We start from the raw sequence: 17,787 nt of genomic DNA, 5'->3' as shown, positions 1-17,787 counted from the left end.
TTGATGTTTTTCTCTTGTCATGTTATTCAGCACTGACTGCAGTCTCTGTAGAACAAGGGAACTTGCCTCATTTAATCTGGCACAGAGTTGGAGACAGGACGTTGGCACCCTGAACCTGGATCCTCAGAGAACTCACTGTGCTTAAGTATTTGAGGACTGCAGCCTTATTCAAGACAATCTCCAATACGCTCTCTAATTTTATTTACTAGGCTCCAATGACAAATTTGATTTGATTTTTTAAAACCTTTATTTAACCAGGAATGTCCTATTGAGTCTTGGACAAGATGGGCAGCAATGAAGCAAAAGAAGTTTCAAATTTGATTAGAAACAAAGACCAAAATAACACACATGCACATGGTAAAAGCAGTGACATTGGTCCATGACAGCTAATTTTAAAAGCTGAAATCTATTCTTATATACAGTGTGTTGGTTCTATGACAGCACAAGCAGATCAACTATTACTAAGAAGAGGCTGACGTCTTCTAGTATCACTAACTGAGGGAAGTTAACAACACTGACTATATGAACTGTAGTTCACCCACTGCAAACAAGTGTGGTGAGCTCCACCTACTGGTTGTAGTGTGACTAACATGTTTGAGACTTTAGGAGAGGAAGAAAACTATTTACTAAACTACTTTTTTTTTTTACCCAAGAACCATCTGAGAAACCCACAATAATGTTGAGACAAAGGCTCAATCATGTAATATTAAAGAAAGCAACAAAAAAAAAACTGGAAAATTAAATGTGTTCCTAACTGACCTGCCGCCTCCTTCCATCACGTTTCATGGTCATCTGTTCTGTAGTTTTTGTGTAATCCTGCAAACTAACAGACAAACAAACAGATAAAAGCAAAACCTAAGATCCGTGGAGTCAGGTGTCACAGTGCAGTTGGTAGGTAGGTGATGAGAAGTTAAATTAAAATGTGTTTCAGTATCAAATAAAGACATTTCAAAGAGGATTAGTTTAGATTTTCTTTGTGACTTTATTTCACCACTTGGCCACATTATTTACCCAGAGTCATCAGGAAATGATGCATCTGTACAAAACATGAATGAGCAGATCAACTGGTGCTTTCACAGTTAACGGAAGTCTGAATATTTCCCTTAGAGAATAAAAGCAAACACACAAATAAATCAGAAAGGTACACAAATATGGTTTCGTATAATTGCAGATGGGAATATTCATATCGACAGTTGAGCATGCTAAATGATAACGCTCACATCCTAAGATGTGCCGTATGGTCACTCCAGTATGTCTTTATAGTGTTTATTTAGTGTGTAGGTATCAAGTATTGAGGAATCCTGTAATTCATGCCAGTGATCACATGTTAATCCCTTTATATCCATTCCATCTGTTTGTGGTGTCTTTTGTTTGCTTATTGAAAAGTTCTGAGTTGAGAGCGAACACTGAATCCTGCCAAGTCAAACCTGTTGCCATGAATATTACAAAAAATATCTAATTTCAAGAAATGCAAAATATCATAAGGCACCACTTCACTACCTAAAATAAATGAGAGAATTACATTGTTAAGAACCTAAAGCACTAAAATCCTGCATATTTACAAGAGAATACAAATACTTCTTGGGTTTACATACTGTTTGACAGAGACTCGTTTTCATCCTTTAATTCTCTCAACTGTTCCCAAACACACAGTATGGAGAACAAATCTGTTTTCAGTTTACAGTGAGGTGAACAATGAACTGAATCCTCAGTCTCAAAACTGGTACTAGTACAAAATATAGTAAAAAAGGTTTTAACTTGGTATTTAGTGTCAACGTGAAGTACTCATGAGTTGATTGAATTAGATCTGAGCGCCTCATCATCCTCATCGCCGCTTTGCTCTTCCTCTCCCTGGGTGAGCGGCTCTCTGTCCGAGTGGCTCTCTGCCTGCCCTGACCTCTTAGTCGTCTTGTTCAGGGTCCCGCCCTGAAGAATAAACAAACCTCAGCTGAACACACTGTGCACCGTGGTAGAGTCAACACACTAAAGCACGTATCAAACGGCTCAGATCCCTCTCACCTGTCTGCGGTCGACAACATTGAGCAGCACTGAGGTGACGATGCAGCTGATGGTGTTGGCCAACATGAAGATCATCATCCTCTGCCAACGCCACAACGGAATCTTCGTTTCACTGAGCAACAAGTTGACAAAAAGCAGCACAGGTAAATAAATTAAACAAACCATGAGGCATCAGTGCAGTGCCATGAGATCGTAATCTGAAAGGTTACCTACCTAGACTTGGAGCCTAAAATCTGTCCGACAACCAGATTGGACACTCCTATCCCGACCATCTGTATGGAGGTGGCCAGGCCCATGGCTGTTCCCAGGGTCGCCTGAGGTACAACGAGGGGAATGGATGGCCACATGCTCGCCTGCCATACAGCACAGAAAGAAGAAGGTCAGATTTCCCATTCTTGTGTGGAGGAACTGGATACTACATACAATATGACTGATTGTTGAAACACATGGGATCATAATTGATATCAAATAAATTCTTTGTAGAGATGTTCCAATACCAGCATTCAAAAGTCGAGTACGCACATCTATCTATCTACTGATCTACCGACCGCTGGAATTGGATCAGTACTCGGTATTGGCAGATACAAAAAGTCCAGGTATTGGAATTAGTATGTAAAATGTAAAATGGTGTCAGAACATCTCTAATTATTTGTTAATAAAAGAGGACAAAATTAATATTATGTTGAGTCTGTCTGATTGAAGCTCACAGCAGCGAAGGAGTAGGTGACTCCCAGCCATATGGTGGAGACCAGGGGAGGCACGAAGGTGAAGGCCAGGAGTCCAAACACAGGCAGTGTGAGGACGGCACAGGCCACCGCAAAAATGCCCCGCAGACCCACAAAATCCTAGAACACACACGAGAATGTCATGTTACTCCGACTCACCTACTTGTTCTACACTGATTCATGTGACTCTTGAACAACTTTGGAACTAGAAACTTACTATGAGAATGCCGACGCTGGCTGAGAGGATCAGTGAGCTGTCGTACACTGCCCCAGCGATATAGGCCGCCTCCTTCTGACTGTAGCCGTCGTACTTATCCTGAATGAACTTACTGGACAGAAAACAAACACAGGACTGAGTGCTTTATCTTCTGAGTTCTCTCAGTTGTATACCCTGGGGATTTTCACATGTTCACTCTTGGAATTTATTCAGTCTGTGGAGGAGGCAGGGGTGTACACGTACACACACACATTCAGCTGTTGTGTGTTACCTGGCATCTGCAATGAACGGAAAGATGCCGTTGTAGAAGAACATGATGGTGAGAACCAGCAGCCAGTATCTTAGTGACAGAAGCCTGACATCCTGAATTCTCTACAAACAGAGAAACAAATTATTTAGTCGGTGCAAAAGCTTCAGAATGTACTGCACCCTACTACACAGTAATCGTTTTAAATAAAAAATAACAAATGCTTAATAATACTTAAAGATAACTTTTTTAATTGTGCGCTTTTCATTTCTTGTTAATTTCCCTGTTGTGGAATTAATAAAGGATTATCTTATTATATTTAATGACATTGGAATTGGTTATTATCAAAAGTTACTGTGCATACCACTTTGCGAGACTCCTCTTGAATGGCTCCATCGAGACCCAGCTGCTTCATTCCAACCTTGTCCAGCGTACTGACAACAACTGCTGATATAAAGCCCAGCACACATAACAGCGCACCTGGAAAACAAGGGTGTCGTGTGGCAAATGAAAAAAAATACTCTTTAATGACATGTTATCATTATTACGTCATGCCTTAGACCTTGAGGTTGACTTACCACCCCAGAGGGTCCACTGCATGCCGTATTTTTCCTCAAACCTCTGGGTGAGGAAGAAGTTCAGGACTGAGCCCAGGCGTGAGAACGCCAGGGTCAGACCGAAGGCCAAGGCCAGCTCCTTCCCTTTGAACCAGAAGGCTGTGATGCGGTTCTGAACGACTACAATAAGGAAAAAGGTTGACAGAGCGGTTACAAACATTCTTCAGAGGTTTCGCTGCAAAGAGGTTTGATTGATGTGAGGCGGCCATACTGGTCAGAGATCCGTTGCCTGATCCAAACAGCAGTCGGCCTGTGAGCATGAGCGGCAGCAGATAGGGCGTCCCTTTGAAGTGGGAACCCAGGGCAAACAGTGACGAGCCCAAAACACAAAGGAAAGAGAATACAAACACGCCAACTGCACAGAGGAGGACACAGAAATCAATTCAGCATGATCGGATTTTGGGGCTTTTGTTTGTTTACACTTATTTGCAAATAAGATATACATTAACTTACAGCGGTTTCCTAATTTGTCAATCAGGAATCCAGCGAGGATTACCACTACTGCATTCCTGTTGATAGAGCAAAACAAACTGAATCTGTTCTCTGATAAGCCATTCATCAGTTTATGTGCAGTTCAATGTTTGTGTGTACATACGTCCAGGCATAGATAGCATAGAGAAGATTGTACTGCTGAGGGTTCATCCCCAGTCCCACCACACAGTCCACTGTCCCATTGATCACTGTCGTATTGGGACATGTCAGGTTCTGTCAAATAAAGAGGAAGGCCATGATAAGTTAGCATCTGTCTCGCCACAACTTGAGGGAAGAGTTTGGAATTCAGGAACACAAATCACAATGATTGTGATAAGTAGATGTGAGTAAATCACTGGATACTCATTGTATCTTCAAGCTGTTACTTTACCCCTTGGAACTGATCCTGCAGAACGCTGGGGATGTCGAAGCAGAAGTAGGAGCCAAACGTCAGCAGACAGTTGAAGAACAGCACCACAAAGCGATAATAGGCTGGAAAGAGTAGCAGAGAATGGAATGACTGGTTTTTCTGGCTAATCTCATGTTACTGAAGCTCTATGTTTCCTCCCAAAATGTTACAAGTTGAAACCTTCTGCCAAAAATGACTTTATTTATGGGACGATGGACTCGATGTGGGAAATGTTTCCTTCACAAACTCAAGCGCATGAAGGCGACACATAGGTTTAGTTTGTTTCATAATGAATTTCTCTATTATACAAACGCCCCTTAACTCCTGAAAATGTCAATGGACTCTACTATTTCTATACAAGAATAATATGGTTTAGACAAGAAGCCTTAGCCCTTTAATTTAAACTTAAGTATTGTTTATTTATGATTAATTTCTTTCTTCCATGTCTGTTTTGTCTTTTGCTTCTCGCTCCATACAGTTGCATCTGCTCTTTAATCTTATACAGTATTTTGATCTTGAGCCATATTGTTTGTACATTTGACAACAAAAAAATTATCAAGGACTTGACTGAGGAGAAGTCAGTTATCATTATTATTTATGTATATTGTTATTGTCACTCTTGTCTGTTGTTCATGTGTTGAGCTGTGGTTTGTTAAATTACAAAAACAAAAGAGGGATTGCACAAAATGTGTCGTAAGGTTCAAGTAACTTCCTATCGAGTCACATGAAATCTTAGCAGAGGGAAACTTAAACTGCTGAGCTGGTCATTCCCAGTGACCCAGTTGTTTCCTCAGAGAGGAATGTGGAGGGTTAGCTTAGCTTAGCACAAGTCTGGGACTTCAATTACTCATTAAGGGTAAAAAATAACTCAGAAGTCAAACGTACCTCTCTCCGCCGGCTGCGCCATCGTGAGGAAATCCACTGTTCGATATCAAATAATGTTTCCGATCACATCGTCCAGTGTTGTTTACATGAGCTGAGGATCTGTGCTCTGTCTACCCACAATCCCCCGCTGCTTCCGCTCACTACAGATCTGTAAACCACATGGATGATGCTCTGCTGCGTGACGATGATCTACAAATCTGCGCAAACAGCGAGAGGCAGACCTGCTTTGAAAAAACTTTATTGACAAAACTTGTGTTATTTTATTCCCTTTGCAAGTTTAATTTGTTTGTTTGTTTCTAAGCAGCATTACGCACAAAGTAGCAAATACATATTTGCACAAAACTTGGCGGAGGAATTATAAAAGTATCAAAGGTTAAAATTGGATTTTCATAGACTGTAGATTTTTTTGTCCCTCGGCGGACACCATCGAACACACCGGCGATGTAAACAAAGCGGTTCCACCACCTTTAAAAGAATGGGATTCGCATGCGTAAACACACTTTGATCGGGTGTTAAAGCTTTGAAATGTCTGTTTCACGCAGAGCAGACACTTGGGAAATATCTGAATCTGAGGAGGACACGGACATCGAGACAAAGCCACAGTTAAACCACGATGAGATCAGTCAATCAACAACAGTCAGCTCTCACTGCAGAGATCGACCTCTCAGAGATCAGCATCCGAGCTCATATCTCAAACGAAAAACCTCCCCAGCAACGAGAAGCAGCTCAGACCGAACCCCTGCTTCGCTCCCACATCATGGCTCTGACGCACCGGGTCCTGCGAGGAAACGCCGCAGCAGGGAGGAGGTGGAGGCGGACAGAGAGAGAGCCAGGGAGGGGAGGGAGGTAAAGGAGAGGCAGAGAGCATCCAGAGCCCAGGAGAAGGTGGAGAGGAGGCAGGAGCAGCAGCGGAGGAGGGAGGCTGCGGAGAACCTGAGGAGTCTGAGGCCGGAGAACTGCCTCAAGAGTCTGACTGTCTGCATAGATCCAGGTAGAGTCTCACTGTCTGCAGAGATCCACATCTGCATTGATCCACACAGAGTTCTCCTCCATTGACTGGAAAGAGACAAGGTCAATATTAAACAACAGACAACCGAACTTCTCCGACAATTTGCCCCCATTTACAAATCATGATCCCACCAGGTTACTTTGACAACAACTTAAATGGTGCATATATTTTATAAGTCAGTGTGTTTTTGTCCAGCTCTCCTGCAGCACGATGGCTCAGACATCCTTCTGGATACTCTGGCTGCCTACGAGTGGAGGTTCAGCATTGAGAGCCAGCAACATCCTCACAGCATCACATGGACCAGAGACGTACCTCAGGTGAGCACCTGATCATTTTCTCAAAAGACGTTTGGATTAAATGGGATTGTTTGGTTTGCTGCATTTCTATTTTAAGACATTCTTATTAATTTCCAGTTCCTTCAGTGTGATCTTAACAGTTTTCCTTCAGCAGGAGGGAGGTAGCTTGGGCTTGCTGGAGGAGAATGAAACTGTGTTGTTGCTGGGTCAGACTGACTTCCTGGACATGGTGATCTCTGTGAAGAAAGTAAGCAGCTGTTCAGGTCACAATTGCAATGGACTCTATTGATCTGGCCTTATTGTTGCATGTTTTGAATAGCACTCATGCTCCATGGCTTCTGCTTCTCTTGCCACTGCAGATGCTCAACAGTGAAGGGGAAGAAACAGGGATGGGGTCTTTTCTCAGCCCTCTTTTGGAGCATCTCAACCGTGATGCCAAGAAGGTGGTCACTCTCTTAGTGACAGAATCTCAGCAAGATTACAGGTCGGTGTATCTGTGAGACTTGCAAAGACTTCTTGGAAAGATGGGATGTGGGGCATGTGGTGACATTCATTTAAACACTCTGACCTGCCTTTTTGTTTTACTCACCAACAGGACAGATGCTTTTGGTGCACCATCTGGCCTGGGAATAGGGAGCATGGACGTTGAGGAGGTCTGTTCACTTTAAATCTTGTTTCAGGTGTAAAAAAATCTCTCGCTTGGTGTAAGGATGCTTGCTGTCTATAGAAGATGAGAGATTTCTTTCTATGCATCTTTCCAGGTTCTTGTTTACCTACAGCTCTGCAAGAATATCTCAGTGGTCTTCCTGGAAGGCTGGCAGGACGTCACTAACCATGTGTGTGCCGTCACCAAGGCCTTATCAAAACGCCCTTACAAGTATGCACCTGATGGAGCTGATGTCACGTTTACAGAAAATGAAAGGCCTCTTCAGCCATCTACTCTAAATCCCTATTGGCCTGTTAGTTCAAATATAATGTTCTGTTTTGCTGATAAGATATCATTCATTGTCCTTACAGACTCCTGACAGAGCGAACAGAGCTGCCCTTCTGTGTGGATGGATCATGGGCCAGTGGAGTTCGGGTAGAGAGGGACGGCTCGGGACTGATTCAGGTCTGGAGCAAACAGATCCAGCAGCTGAACAGAGTTAGCCCTGGTGTGGCCTCCACTGTGACAGCAGCCTATTCGTCTCCTCAGCTGCTGCTGCAGGTAAACCCGAGTATACCTCAGTGTGATCGCATTAGAATGAATACGCACATTTTCTTTGCCTTAAATTCAAATGTTGTTGTTTTTAGGCGTACCAGTACTTGGGGTCAGAGGAGGAGAGGAAGGGGCTGCTGGCTGGTCTCATAGTAAAGAGTGAAGGTAAAGACAGACGAGTAGGGCCAGAGGTGTCAGCCAGAGTGTACAGATGCTTCACAGCTCAGAACCCCCAGCTGGTCCTGGACTAATTTGTCCACTTGAGAATGACATGGATGGATACCAGCGAGGATCTAGTTTATATTTGCACTTTCTCCCCACATAGCTGCTAATATGTAAATGGTGTTTACAAGCTAATTACATGCATTAAATATCATGTTCTCCCTCAGTAAAATATTTATACCTCTGCAGATCCAAAACAAGATTATATTAAGGTTATATATTTTGTAAATCAAAGAATTATATGATGTGTTTTGATTTAATACAGTATTCTGATCAATTATGTGTAAATGCAAGCTGTACTATTTGAGTGACCTCTGTAAACTACATATTTCTTTACTGTGTACAAATCAATGAATTAAAATGAGCTGCACACAATTTTTTCTTTTTCCATTTATTTTATAGAATTGCCTGAGTAAGAAAGTTCATAAACAAAGCATAAATGTATAAAGACAAAATAACAGTAGCAAATTATCTCGTAAGCAATAACACAACCACTGTTGACATTCAAGCCAAGTGCTGGTTACATGTGCAAAAAAAGTCATTATCATGGTATCAAAAAAGCAACTCCGCTCCCCCTGGAGTCCATCCCTGAGAACGACAAGTGTGAACATTCGCAAGTTTTTCAGTGTGTGTGTGTAACAATCAGTGAAGTACATTTGGCTCTTATAAGCCCCAGAATCCCCAGATAGAAATTTGCTAAAATTAGAATGAATGACCAACTCTAAAATGTCACCCTCTTTTCCCCTTTCATGGACAAAGTTATTTAAATGGTATAACATTGCTAGTTATAAAGCAACAATTCACTCGCGTCAACTCAAATATTGGCTTAACGACAAGATCACTCTTTTCTTCATGATCTATGTCAGGAGACATTGATGGCAATGGTAGAATAGCTGTGTGCCAAACAACTGGAAGTACGTTTTGACCTCATGTCCAGCGGCATCTTTTGCATTGGTAATCCTCAGGCTCTGAACAGCAGCTATCATAGTCACTGCTAGGGGGAGTTGGAGGGCAGCGGCAAGTGCAGGGTTGAGTTTGAGGTGTCGTCTGACAGGGGCACTGGTATGAGACCGCTTCAGGAAACGGACTGGTGCAGGGGCTCGGGGAGGTGCAGGCACTCAGGGGAAATACCGGGCTCGGAATGGGGATGGGGCTCAAAGGCAGGCTCGTCTCATCATGGAATTCCTCAGGCAAGTCCCTGAGCTGTTCCGAGGCCTCAGGGCTGCTACTAAGAGTGAAGACCCAGCCCAGTTGTACGTGGAGGAGCGTGCGCAGACCTGGGGGCAGTTCCAGCGCACTGAGTATGTCTGGACAATCGGGCAACATCTGGTGGAGCCGGGCACAGCAAAGGTACTGCAGGGTGGTGGGTGTGTGGCAGGCACGGATCACCTTCATACTGCTCTTAGCTGCTGTGGAACACACCATCGGGTAGAACTTATTGTGTCGGAGCCTTGTGGCAGCAACACCTGCTGTAGCAGAAGAGATGATAGAATGAGAATGAGCATAAAAGCTGTTTTCACACAGGTCCTGCTATAATTATTGGGAAACATTTACCAATGCAGTGCCGATTCTTGTAGAAGGTCAGGGTACCATGCCAGGTGTCAAGGTGCACTCCAATGATGGAGCCTTGCCCGAATTGAGAGGAGAAGTTCACTTTGTCCCCTTTGTGCTGGAGGAGACCTGGGAACATAAATCGAAAATTGACTTTCATTTCTAATTATTAAGGTCATCCACCTCCACAGACTTCTCTGATAACTCAAGGTCTATAACTGACTCTCTAACCTGTGTAGGAGAGGCCCCAACTGTCTTCATCATGGCCCAGTAGGCTGCCAAAGTTGTATTTGAACTTCTCCAGGTTTACCTCTTTTGTTCCAATTCCCACCATCTACACCAATCAAACCACAGAAAGCAAAACTTCAAAGGAGAACAACAGGAGTTCTAGGTCACCAGTAGGTTCTATGATTGTAATGTTGTTCAGCATTCATCTTTTCAAACACTGCTAATTTGCCATCAGTATAACTGAAAGGAGTGCATCTCACCATATCGGTTCCATAAACTGGAGAGGTCATCTTGACTTCCCAGAAGTGTTGGCCGTCTGCTAGCTCCTTGGTGCCGCGGATGGCAGCGGTGCCACAGCTGTAGTCGGAGTGAAAACTCACTTTCCTGTTGTCACCGCTGAGGAGGGCTCCGGAGGACTTGAAGTGCTCGTCCCATACCCAGTCAAAACCTGAAAGCACACCAGACATGCAAGCTATGACTTGCTATGATTTCCTATGTTGAATACGTAATTACATTCATGCTTTGTCAGTCTGACCAACTGTCAGTCCAAAACTTCTAAATGGACAACTTTATTTTTTTCTCAAGACAACTGGTCCCCAGAGGATGTACCCTACTGACTCTGGTGGTCCCCCCTTGTGGTATATCCTGAACTGTCAACAACAGGTCAAAGGGTGTTCACTTATTTTGTTAAATATTTTTACATCTAGTGCACTGATTTTTACAAGGTAATGAAATCAGCTAAATTTATCTTTGAAGCAACAAAATGTTTTTACTGTCGGTGTCTTTTTTACCAACTGTTCAAATCTGATTTACGGAAATTGTATGTGATATTGTTTTCATAAGCCAAATATAATATATATATAATAAACTTTTATATTAATGCCAAGGCCATATTAGTATACTAGTCTGTGCAGCCTCAGTACCAGGCTGCACTTGTGCCCTGTTGGTTTATGTGGTGTATTACAGTATTTCTCAGATTTTGCTCACTCTGATCCTCCTCCCCACAGAGGCAGTCACTGATGGCAGCGAATCCTGAGCTGAGCACTTCCTGTGGCTGACACTGGCAGAAAGACTCCCCTATCGACGTCGCTGTGCTGGGCAAGGCCTCCACCTCAGAGACAGTCTGGGAACTCACAGCAACGTAATCCACTTTAGCCTCCATGTCGCTGATCTGGTGGACACAAACAGTACCTACAGCATCACGTAAATCCATGGACGTGGTCATGGTCCAGAAATGGCTCATTGGAAGGAAATTAAAAACTTATGGATTATATTTACTGTTAAAATTTCACTGGCAGGTGCAATTTTGTAAAACAAAAATCTTGTCTCAAAAGACAGGTTGCTAAACCAGGACAGGGAAATTATAATCTTGCTGTATTGCACACTAATCCCAAGAGCCAAATGAGAGCCAGCACCCATATGCCATGTTTCAAACCCTTTCTACTAAAACCTGTCCGTGCTTCCTATTGGTGAGAGAAGTCATGTGAGCCAGTAAGTAAAATTAGACTCTTTCCAAAAATATCGTCCTTCCTATGAGACGTGACCATGTCTAACACATGACCATTTCAGACAGGCCACAGTCCCAGTGGAAAACTACTGGTACTCAGGTAGAAATAGCATCTTTTAATACATCTCTTGATTTTCTGCAAATAAAAAAATCAGTCTCCAGTTATGTTCATTTCTATCCAAATTTCCCACATTTCACACCATCTCCTTTTAAATGTCCACTTCTCTATTCATGCTTTCATCTTGAATTCTACCCTACACCATCACTGCCTCACCTCCATCGTGATCTGGTCTTCCCACTCCTCTCTGTCCATCGTCTGGATCTCTGCCATTGCAGCTGTCTCTTGCCGTATATCGCTACAGGCCCAAGGCTGAGCCCGGACGCTTCTGCCTCTTCTCAGCATGGCAGCTCTGTGGACGGGAGACCCACAAACCCTGTGACCAGCTGGTAGGCATTGGTACAACAGCCCATGTGCTTTGTATTTAGGTCAGATTCCTTTGTGACAGATACTCAATCAGATATTTTTTTTCAAAACTAGCAGCCTGTATTCAAGGAACAGAGACACAAATAACTTTCTGTTCCATTCTGAGGAAGAATTCTGGGAATTCTCAATATGAGTTGAACCTCACTCACAAAATAAAAACATCTGAAACCAGTGAGTATAAAATCCTTTTTCATGATTTCATTTTCAAAGATTAGGCTTGACTGATGAAAGTTTGGGTGCAGTGTGTTTTCCCCCCGATAGATAACATTCCTTGTTTTTCTTACTTACTTTACGATCTCACTGTTTCGCAAGTGAATTAAAAACTTGTTGGCCAACTAAAATAAGAGTTGTAAATAGACACTCAGTGTGTTTAGTTTTGTTATCAGCCCTTCCAGTCAATAGGAACCTGCAGAATATCATTTAGAGGGAAATGTTTCTGGTCTCCTTCACGCTGATCTTTGTGTGGCAGCTCGCCTATTTCCATCAGTCCCATATGTCACAGTTGGCCACAGGAAGTGTTTCCACGTACTTGTTTAACCTTTAAACCCAACACTCTGCTCTGCCACAGTGGCAGTATGGTCACTTGCTTCATTAACAGACAAGACACAGATAAGGTATATTGAGCATAAGTAATAGATTTTAATATACACCTGTCCTTATATTGACTGTGACACTGGGCTATAGAATTATATGGCAGTTTTCTTACCTATTATGTTCAGGTTTGGTACTAGTGTAAGTGGATCAAAAATCATGTGACAGCAATTCAAATATTTTAGAGAAGTTTAAGTCTTGTTAAGTCGGTTCCATCAGGACAAACAACAATAAAAACGGACATGCTGCATGTCCTTTATGAAGACTACTTGAATAAACACTGGGCGATCAGTGAGGCGTATGCATTCGACTGAAAAGAAGACGATTTGTCAGGTGAAGTAAACACAAGCATGATTCTTAATTGACAGTTTTCACATTCCTCTTGGCCGGATTGCCCGAAAGCGAGACAAAAACAGACCAATATGTTTGCTTTTGAAAACACATGTATGTGTTGAACTCTTTCCCACCAGTCAGTTATCATTACAATCTTGGATGGGTTTTGATATTCTGAAAAGTAAGAAAATATTTTTTTAAATCCACATGTAGCAAAAAAAAATGTATTCTATGGGAAAACATAGAATATTATATTTTTTTTTTGTGTTATACTCTAAAACTCTATATAGAGTTTTTGTTTTCCCAATGCCTCTTGTCCTAATATGTAGCAGTTAATGTCAGTGCCGAGCGCAGCAGCTGGTGACTGCTTTTCAAGCAGGTGCAGGAGATAAATGCCAATAATTTAGATTAGTTCGTCTGGAGCTAGTCTCACTTTGATTGGTCTTTACCCTACATACTGTAAATGCATCATCTCGACAAACCGGTCAGGTCAAATTACAGTACCTCTATCAGCCAGTGTGTGAATGTGACAGTGATCTGAATGGGTTCTGTTTAAGATCATTGGCTGTGTCCGGCAAAGTTTCCATTCACATTCAGTATAATCTCATATTCTATTCACTTCACAAAATAATTCTCACTGAAAGTCGCTCTACAGTATCATACGTACATAGTATTTCTCAATTATCTCAGCCAAAGAACTTAATATGCAGTTTCTCTAATCTAAAATTCATTCATCTACAGTGCAGCAGGGATTTTTCTTTTTCAGTATGCTCTTACCTTACAGCAGTCTTCCTGTACACTGTCCTGCAGTGGCTCATTTGAAAGTCAGTGTGCCACTATAACTATAACTGACTGTGTGACAGGTGCAGTTTGCACACTGTCCCACTTCTCAGAGCGAGACGTAAACATTACTTCTCCACGCCCTCGTCTCCTGCTTATTGGATAGGGCCTGTGAGGAGGAGGGTTTTATGGTAATGTACTTAGTTACCTTTACCTAACTGGGGTAACAATCTAATCTGAACTTTGGCTATAGTGAAAATCATGTGGTGTGTTCTGTGGTGATAACAAAGGGAAGGGATGTGCTCTAAAATTGTCGCAATGTACTTGGTATTTGTTATATTTACCATTCACTATACTTAAAATACTTATATATAATTCAAACATGTACGTTGTTGGTTATCATTTTTTGCTGCTGAATAAAGTGTTTTGATTTCCAATATATTAAGGAGAATAATATATCTATACATATATCTATATCTACCTTTACTTGTATATATATATCTACAAATACATCTATATCAATATAAATCTGCATCTACATCTATATAAATATCAACAACTTAATTTATATCTATATAAACACATCTGTATCTACATCTATATAAATATCAACAACTTGATTTCTATCTCTTTATATACACATTTATACATATATAAAGTAAACCAGCCATGCTAATGTTGATTCTGATATTTTGTGAGGCAATTGAACGCACCATATTGTGTCTCGGCAGCCTATTGGTGGCACTGCGAGAGAGGCGGGACGTAGATGCCAGCGGTGCAATGCAATTGGAGAGGCAGATGAGCAGCGTGTGACGCCACCCGGAAGTAGCTCCATCCGGCACTGCGTGTGCATGTTGCATCTCCAGGTCTAAAACATGGAGCAAAACAATGGTAGGTGGAACCAACAGTTCAACAAAGTTATTAAGATGATTGAGTCTGACCTGGAGCGTGTTCATTTTTACATTAGCTGTGTGTGTTAAATGCTAAAAGATTGCGGCTAACAGAACCCGCTGCGTGTACGGTAATAGCTTGTGTAACTTATTAGCAGAAGCTAACTCGAAATAAGCTCAAGTTGTACATGTTAAAGTAAAACGCTACTGGGATAAATAGCTAATCATCAGAGAAGCGACTGTTTGTAATCTGAAGCTGTGACACAGCAACAATGACCTCAGTTCATAACAGCTCTGACCTGCTCACTGTGTCCAACCTGTGACCTGATAACATCCACTGCTCAGAGCGCCATTTACAGAGGAGGACGAACCGTGACTCAGCATGTTTGTCTCTCTCCCACAGGAGACGGGAGTCTGGCCCAGGTTCGACACGTGGTGTTGGTCCTGTCAGGGAAGGGAGGCGTGGGGAAGAGCACCATCACCGCAGAGTTGGCCCTGGCTCTCAGACACGCTGGCAAGAAGGTGATAGAGAGAGAGGCTGGAACACAAACATGAATAATGCTACAGCGGATTATAAAGTATATATATATATATACACAGTGTATTGAAGTCCATTCATTAGTTCCCACTAAAGGGATAGTTCACTGAAAAATGATAGTGGTGAGTAAGGTTAATTATTTTTCATTTTTGGGTGAACTATCCCTTTAAGCAACTGTCATTCTGCTCTGAGTATTTTTACAGATTTGTATAATTCTGCACAATATTCCTGACTTGTGTTCATACAAACCACCTTCATCATCATCATCATCATCATCATCAGGTCGGCATCCTGGACATTGACCTCTGTGGGCCCAGTATCCCCCGCATGCTGGGGGTGGGCCGGCCTGATGTGCACCAGTGTGACTCAGGCTGGGTGCCGGTCTACACCGACGCCCAGAAGAGCCTCGCTCTCATGTCCATCGGCTTCCTCCTGGACGACCCAGATGAAGCAGTGGTGTGGAGGGGGCCCAAGAAGACAGGTGGGATGTTCTCCAGTATCTGATATCGGTCGATATAATCCTTTTACAGACATATTGGTAGTTGTTTCTTATGTTTGCTGGTATGGGCCACTTTGAGACATAAATGTGTTTTTTTTATTTCGCTGTAAAAGGGTTTGATAACGACATCATATGAATTGATTTTTTGAAATATATATATCTGCATCCTACAAAAATCCATATCAGTCAGGCTCCAGTTCTAAACTCCACTACTGAGCTGTGGCACAATTTAGTGGATTTAACATGAGAGCAACACTTATTTATTTACACAATTAACTTTTTACTCTTGGAAGAGTTGTAAATCAAATCACCAGCATGATATTCTGTATCTCTCTACTTGAGTCCTGCGCTGCACGCCTTGCACTTGAACTTGATGTCATGCTCTTCTGCTCCAGAGTTAATATCTCTGAATGTCCTGTTCTGCAGCTTTGATTGGCCAGTTCGTGTCAGACGTAGCGTGGGGGGAGCTGGACGTGCTGCTGGTGGACACGCCGCCTGGGACGTCTGACGAGCATTTGGCTGTACTGGAGAACCTTAAGAAACACAGAGTGGATGGAGCCGTTTTGGTCACAACACCACAGGTACGCACAAGTTGACCAGTGCAGACAAAACCTTAACTATTTACTGACAGTGCATCGTCATGTTTAAATGCCGATTTTTATTACTGCAAAAATCCAGCATCTTACAAATGTGCATTACATGAATACCCCCTTAGAACCATTATCAGTCAAAACAGTCGAGTGTCACCACATATTACCTGTGTTTATAACTAGTTTACAACTATTCAGACTCCCTGAGATGCCTGTAATTGAGTGGAAATTGTCATTGCTGGTCTGGTGTTTGCTTCAGGCTGTATCGACGGGGGATGTGAGGAGAGAGATCACGTTCTGTAAGAAGACGGGCGTACGAATCCTGGGCATCATAGAGAACATGAGTGGCTTTGTTTGTCCTCACTGCTCCGTAAGTAAACTTTCATAGCATCGATTGGGCAGCTCAGACATGAAATACCAATATCTGCTTATGAAGATAGATATCCAGAGCAACTGACTCTGACATTTGTGTTTGTCTGAAAGCATACTCAGGTTTAGTTCAAGTATATAAAGATAATTACAAATCCACTGCCTGTTATGTCTGTATGATATTATATGGTTTGTGCATCAATTTTATTTACTATTCTGTGTTTTCAGGAATGCAGCAATATATTCTCAAAGGGTGGTGGTGAAGAACTGGCCAAACTGACCGGATCAGTATTCCTTGGTAAGATCATTAAGATAGAATGACATGTAATATCAGCTTGCAGCCACATGGTGTCACAACACAGTGAGTGTGGATCACTCCTCAGCCACCATTCATCACTGCTGTGCTGCCAAAATGGTCGATGTTGATTTCAGTGCAGCAGCAGATTTAAAAGAGGAAAAGAAAATACGCATTAATCAATAAGTCTCGGTCAAACCAATAGACTTTTTTTTACGGTTTCCCTCAATGGTTATCGGCTTTGTGTGGAGATCAATTTCTGGAGTAATGATGCGGCTAATTCAGCTCAGCCTGTGGCGGTGAGACTGCATCTGCCACTGCTACATCGCTTTAGCCAGCAAAGGAAACTGTACGATGTCCAATGGTCTTTTAGATTTTCCCTATTGGTAATCATTGATTGTGGCATCACTTAATACTGCTCATTTCTCAGTTAAGTATCAGATGTGATATTTTAAAAGTACTGCGGTGCCGTTATTTGGATAATACATAAGCTTAGTAATCAACACTCATCTTCTCCGTTTCAGGTGCGGTGCCCTTGGATCCTCTGCTCAGCAGCAGCATAGAGGAAGGCAAAGATTTCACACAGTCATTCCCCGACAGCGCCACCTTCAGTGCCATCAGCAGCATCACACAGACTCTGCTCGACAGTCTCCAAACAGCTTGAGACATGTTTACATATCTGGATCCGACCGACGTCAGTACATAGGCTTTGTAACTTGTATAAGGCTGAGTTGTGTTATATGTCATTTTTCTATGTTGCACTTTTCCTGTACAGTCAAACATTAAAAAAACAATCTACCTGCCTGTGTGCAGTTCT

At 42.3% G+C, this 17,787-nt stretch overlaps 4 protein-coding genes across 8 annotated transcripts; 2 read left to right on the top strand and 2 right to left on the bottom strand.

The window, feature by feature from the left end:
• Positions 1-958: 958 nt before the first annotated feature.
• Positions 959-5,998, bottom strand: mfsd1l (major facilitator superfamily domain containing 1-like). Its single transcript, XM_020083469.2, has 13 exons — positions 5,591-5,998; positions 4,688-4,788; positions 4,421-4,530; positions 4,279-4,334; positions 4,037-4,180; positions 3,787-3,945; positions 3,573-3,688; positions 3,233-3,333; positions 2,962-3,073; positions 2,727-2,864; positions 2,233-2,372; positions 2,020-2,131; positions 959-1,926 (listed from the first exon to the last, which is right to left on the bottom strand). The coding sequence occupies exons 1-13, from the start codon at positions 5,610-5,612 to the stop codon at positions 1,786-1,788; spliced, it is 1,452 nt and encodes a 483-aa protein (XP_019939028.1). The 5' UTR covers positions 5,613-5,998; the 3' UTR covers positions 959-1,785.
• A 117-nt stretch (positions 5,999-6,115) lies between these two features.
• Positions 6,116-8,690, top strand: eme2 (essential meiotic structure-specific endonuclease subunit 2). Of its 3 annotated transcripts, none has more exons than XM_020083471.2 (8): positions 6,116-6,581; positions 6,795-6,916; positions 7,050-7,142; positions 7,255-7,379; positions 7,491-7,548; positions 7,657-7,772; positions 7,913-8,102; positions 8,189-8,690. In XM_020083471.2, the coding sequence occupies exons 1-8, from the start codon at positions 6,116-6,118 to the stop codon at positions 8,342-8,344; spliced, it is 1,326 nt and encodes a 441-aa protein (XP_019939030.2). In that variant the 3' UTR covers positions 8,345-8,690. The 3 variants fall into 3 exon arrangements, with proteins under 3 accessions (XP_019939030.2, XP_069373260.1, XP_019939029.2); XM_069517159.1 differs by having other exon boundaries at positions 7,047-7,142; positions 7,675-7,772; XM_020083470.2 differs by having other exon boundaries at positions 7,047-7,142.
• LOC109626942 (SPRY domain-containing SOCS box protein 3-like) lies at positions 8,691-14,642 on the bottom strand. Of its 3 annotated transcripts, none has more exons than XM_020083207.2 (7): positions 14,503-14,642; positions 11,876-12,011; positions 11,082-11,265; positions 10,355-10,542; positions 10,098-10,200; positions 9,870-9,995; positions 8,691-9,784 (listed from the first exon to the last, which is right to left on the bottom strand). In XM_020083207.2, the coding sequence occupies exons 2-7, from the start codon at positions 12,002-12,004 to the stop codon at positions 9,243-9,245; spliced, it is 1,272 nt and encodes a 423-aa protein (XP_019938766.2). In that variant the 5' UTR covers positions 12,005-12,011; positions 14,503-14,642; the 3' UTR covers positions 8,691-9,242. The 3 variants fall into 3 exon arrangements, with proteins under 3 accessions (XP_019938766.2, XP_019938763.2, XP_019938765.2); XM_020083204.2 differs by lacking the exon at positions 14,503-14,642 and adding an exon at positions 13,787-13,939; XM_020083206.2 differs by lacking the exon at positions 14,503-14,642 and adding an exon at positions 13,787-13,939 and having other exon boundaries at positions 8,691-9,781.
• Positions 14,540-17,774, top strand: nubp2 (nucleotide binding protein 2 (MinD homolog, E. coli)). The gene is made up of 7 exons (XM_020083208.2): positions 14,540-14,680; positions 15,083-15,201; positions 15,500-15,698; positions 16,143-16,297; positions 16,566-16,676; positions 16,904-16,973; positions 17,495-17,774. Exons 1-7 carry the CDS (start codon positions 14,665-14,667, stop codon positions 17,632-17,634), a joined length of 810 nt encoding a protein of 269 aa, XP_019938767.1. The 5' UTR covers positions 14,540-14,664; the 3' UTR covers positions 17,635-17,774.
• Positions 17,775-17,787: the final 13 nt, after the last annotated feature.

Source organism: Paralichthys olivaceus, chromosome 21, assembly GCF_024713975.1.
Source record: "Paralichthys olivaceus isolate ysfri-2021 chromosome 21, ASM2471397v2, whole genome shotgun sequence".
Taxonomy (NCBI): Eukaryota; Metazoa; Chordata; class Actinopteri; order Pleuronectiformes; family Paralichthyidae; genus Paralichthys; species Paralichthys olivaceus.
This window is presented reverse-complemented; position numbering and strand designations above follow the sequence as displayed.

What these genes read in the sequence shown, in the direction of transcription:
- mfsd1l (XM_020083469.2), bottom strand. Translation starts at nt 5,612, where the DNA reads ATGGCGCAGCCGGCGGAGAGAG. An exon ending in CCAGCGTCGGCATTCTCATA is followed by an intron (nt 2,865 to 2,961) that starts GTAAGTTTCTAG and finishes TGTGTGTTCTAG; the next exon opens with GATTTTGTGGGTCTGCGGGG. An exon ending in TCACCTACTCCTTCGCTGCT is followed by an intron (nt 2,373 to 2,726) that starts GTGAGCTTCAAT and finishes GCTGTATGGCAG; the next exon opens with GCGAGCATGTGGCCATCCAT.
- eme2 (XM_020083470.2), top strand. Translation starts at nt 6,116, where the DNA reads ATGTCTGTTTCACGCAGAGCAGACACTTGGGAAATATCTGAATCTGAG. An exon ending in GGACCAGAGACGTACCTCAG is followed by an intron (nt 6,917 to 7,046) that starts GTGAGCACCTGA and finishes GTTTTCCTTCAG; the next exon opens with CAGGAGGGAGGTAGCTTGGG. An exon ending in TTATCAAAACGCCCTTACAA is followed by an intron (nt 7,773 to 7,912) that starts GTATGCACCTGA and finishes TTGTCCTTACAG; the next exon opens with ACTCCTGACAGAGCGAACAG.
- LOC109626942 (XM_020083204.2), bottom strand. Translation starts at nt 13,827, where the DNA reads ATGAGCCACTGCAGGACAGTGTACAGGAAGACTGCTGTAAG. An exon ending in TACAGGAAGACTGCTGTAAG is followed by an intron (nt 12,012 to 13,786) that starts GTAAGAGCATAC and finishes TCCCGTCCACAG; the next exon opens with AGCTGCCATGCTGAGAAGAG. An exon ending in AAGACCAGATCACGATGGAG is followed by an intron (nt 11,266 to 11,875) that starts GTGAGGCAGTGA and finishes TGTGTCCACCAG; the next exon opens with ATCAGCGACATGGAGGCTAA.
- nubp2 (XM_020083208.2), top strand. An exon ending in TTTTGGTCACAACACCACAG is followed by an intron (nt 16,298 to 16,565) that starts GTACGCACAAGT and finishes TGTTTGCTTCAG; the next exon opens with GCTGTATCGACGGGGGATGT. An exon ending in GACCGGATCAGTATTCCTTG is followed by an intron (nt 16,974 to 17,494) that starts GTAAGATCATTA and finishes TCTCCGTTTCAG; the next exon opens with GTGCGGTGCCCTTGGATCCT.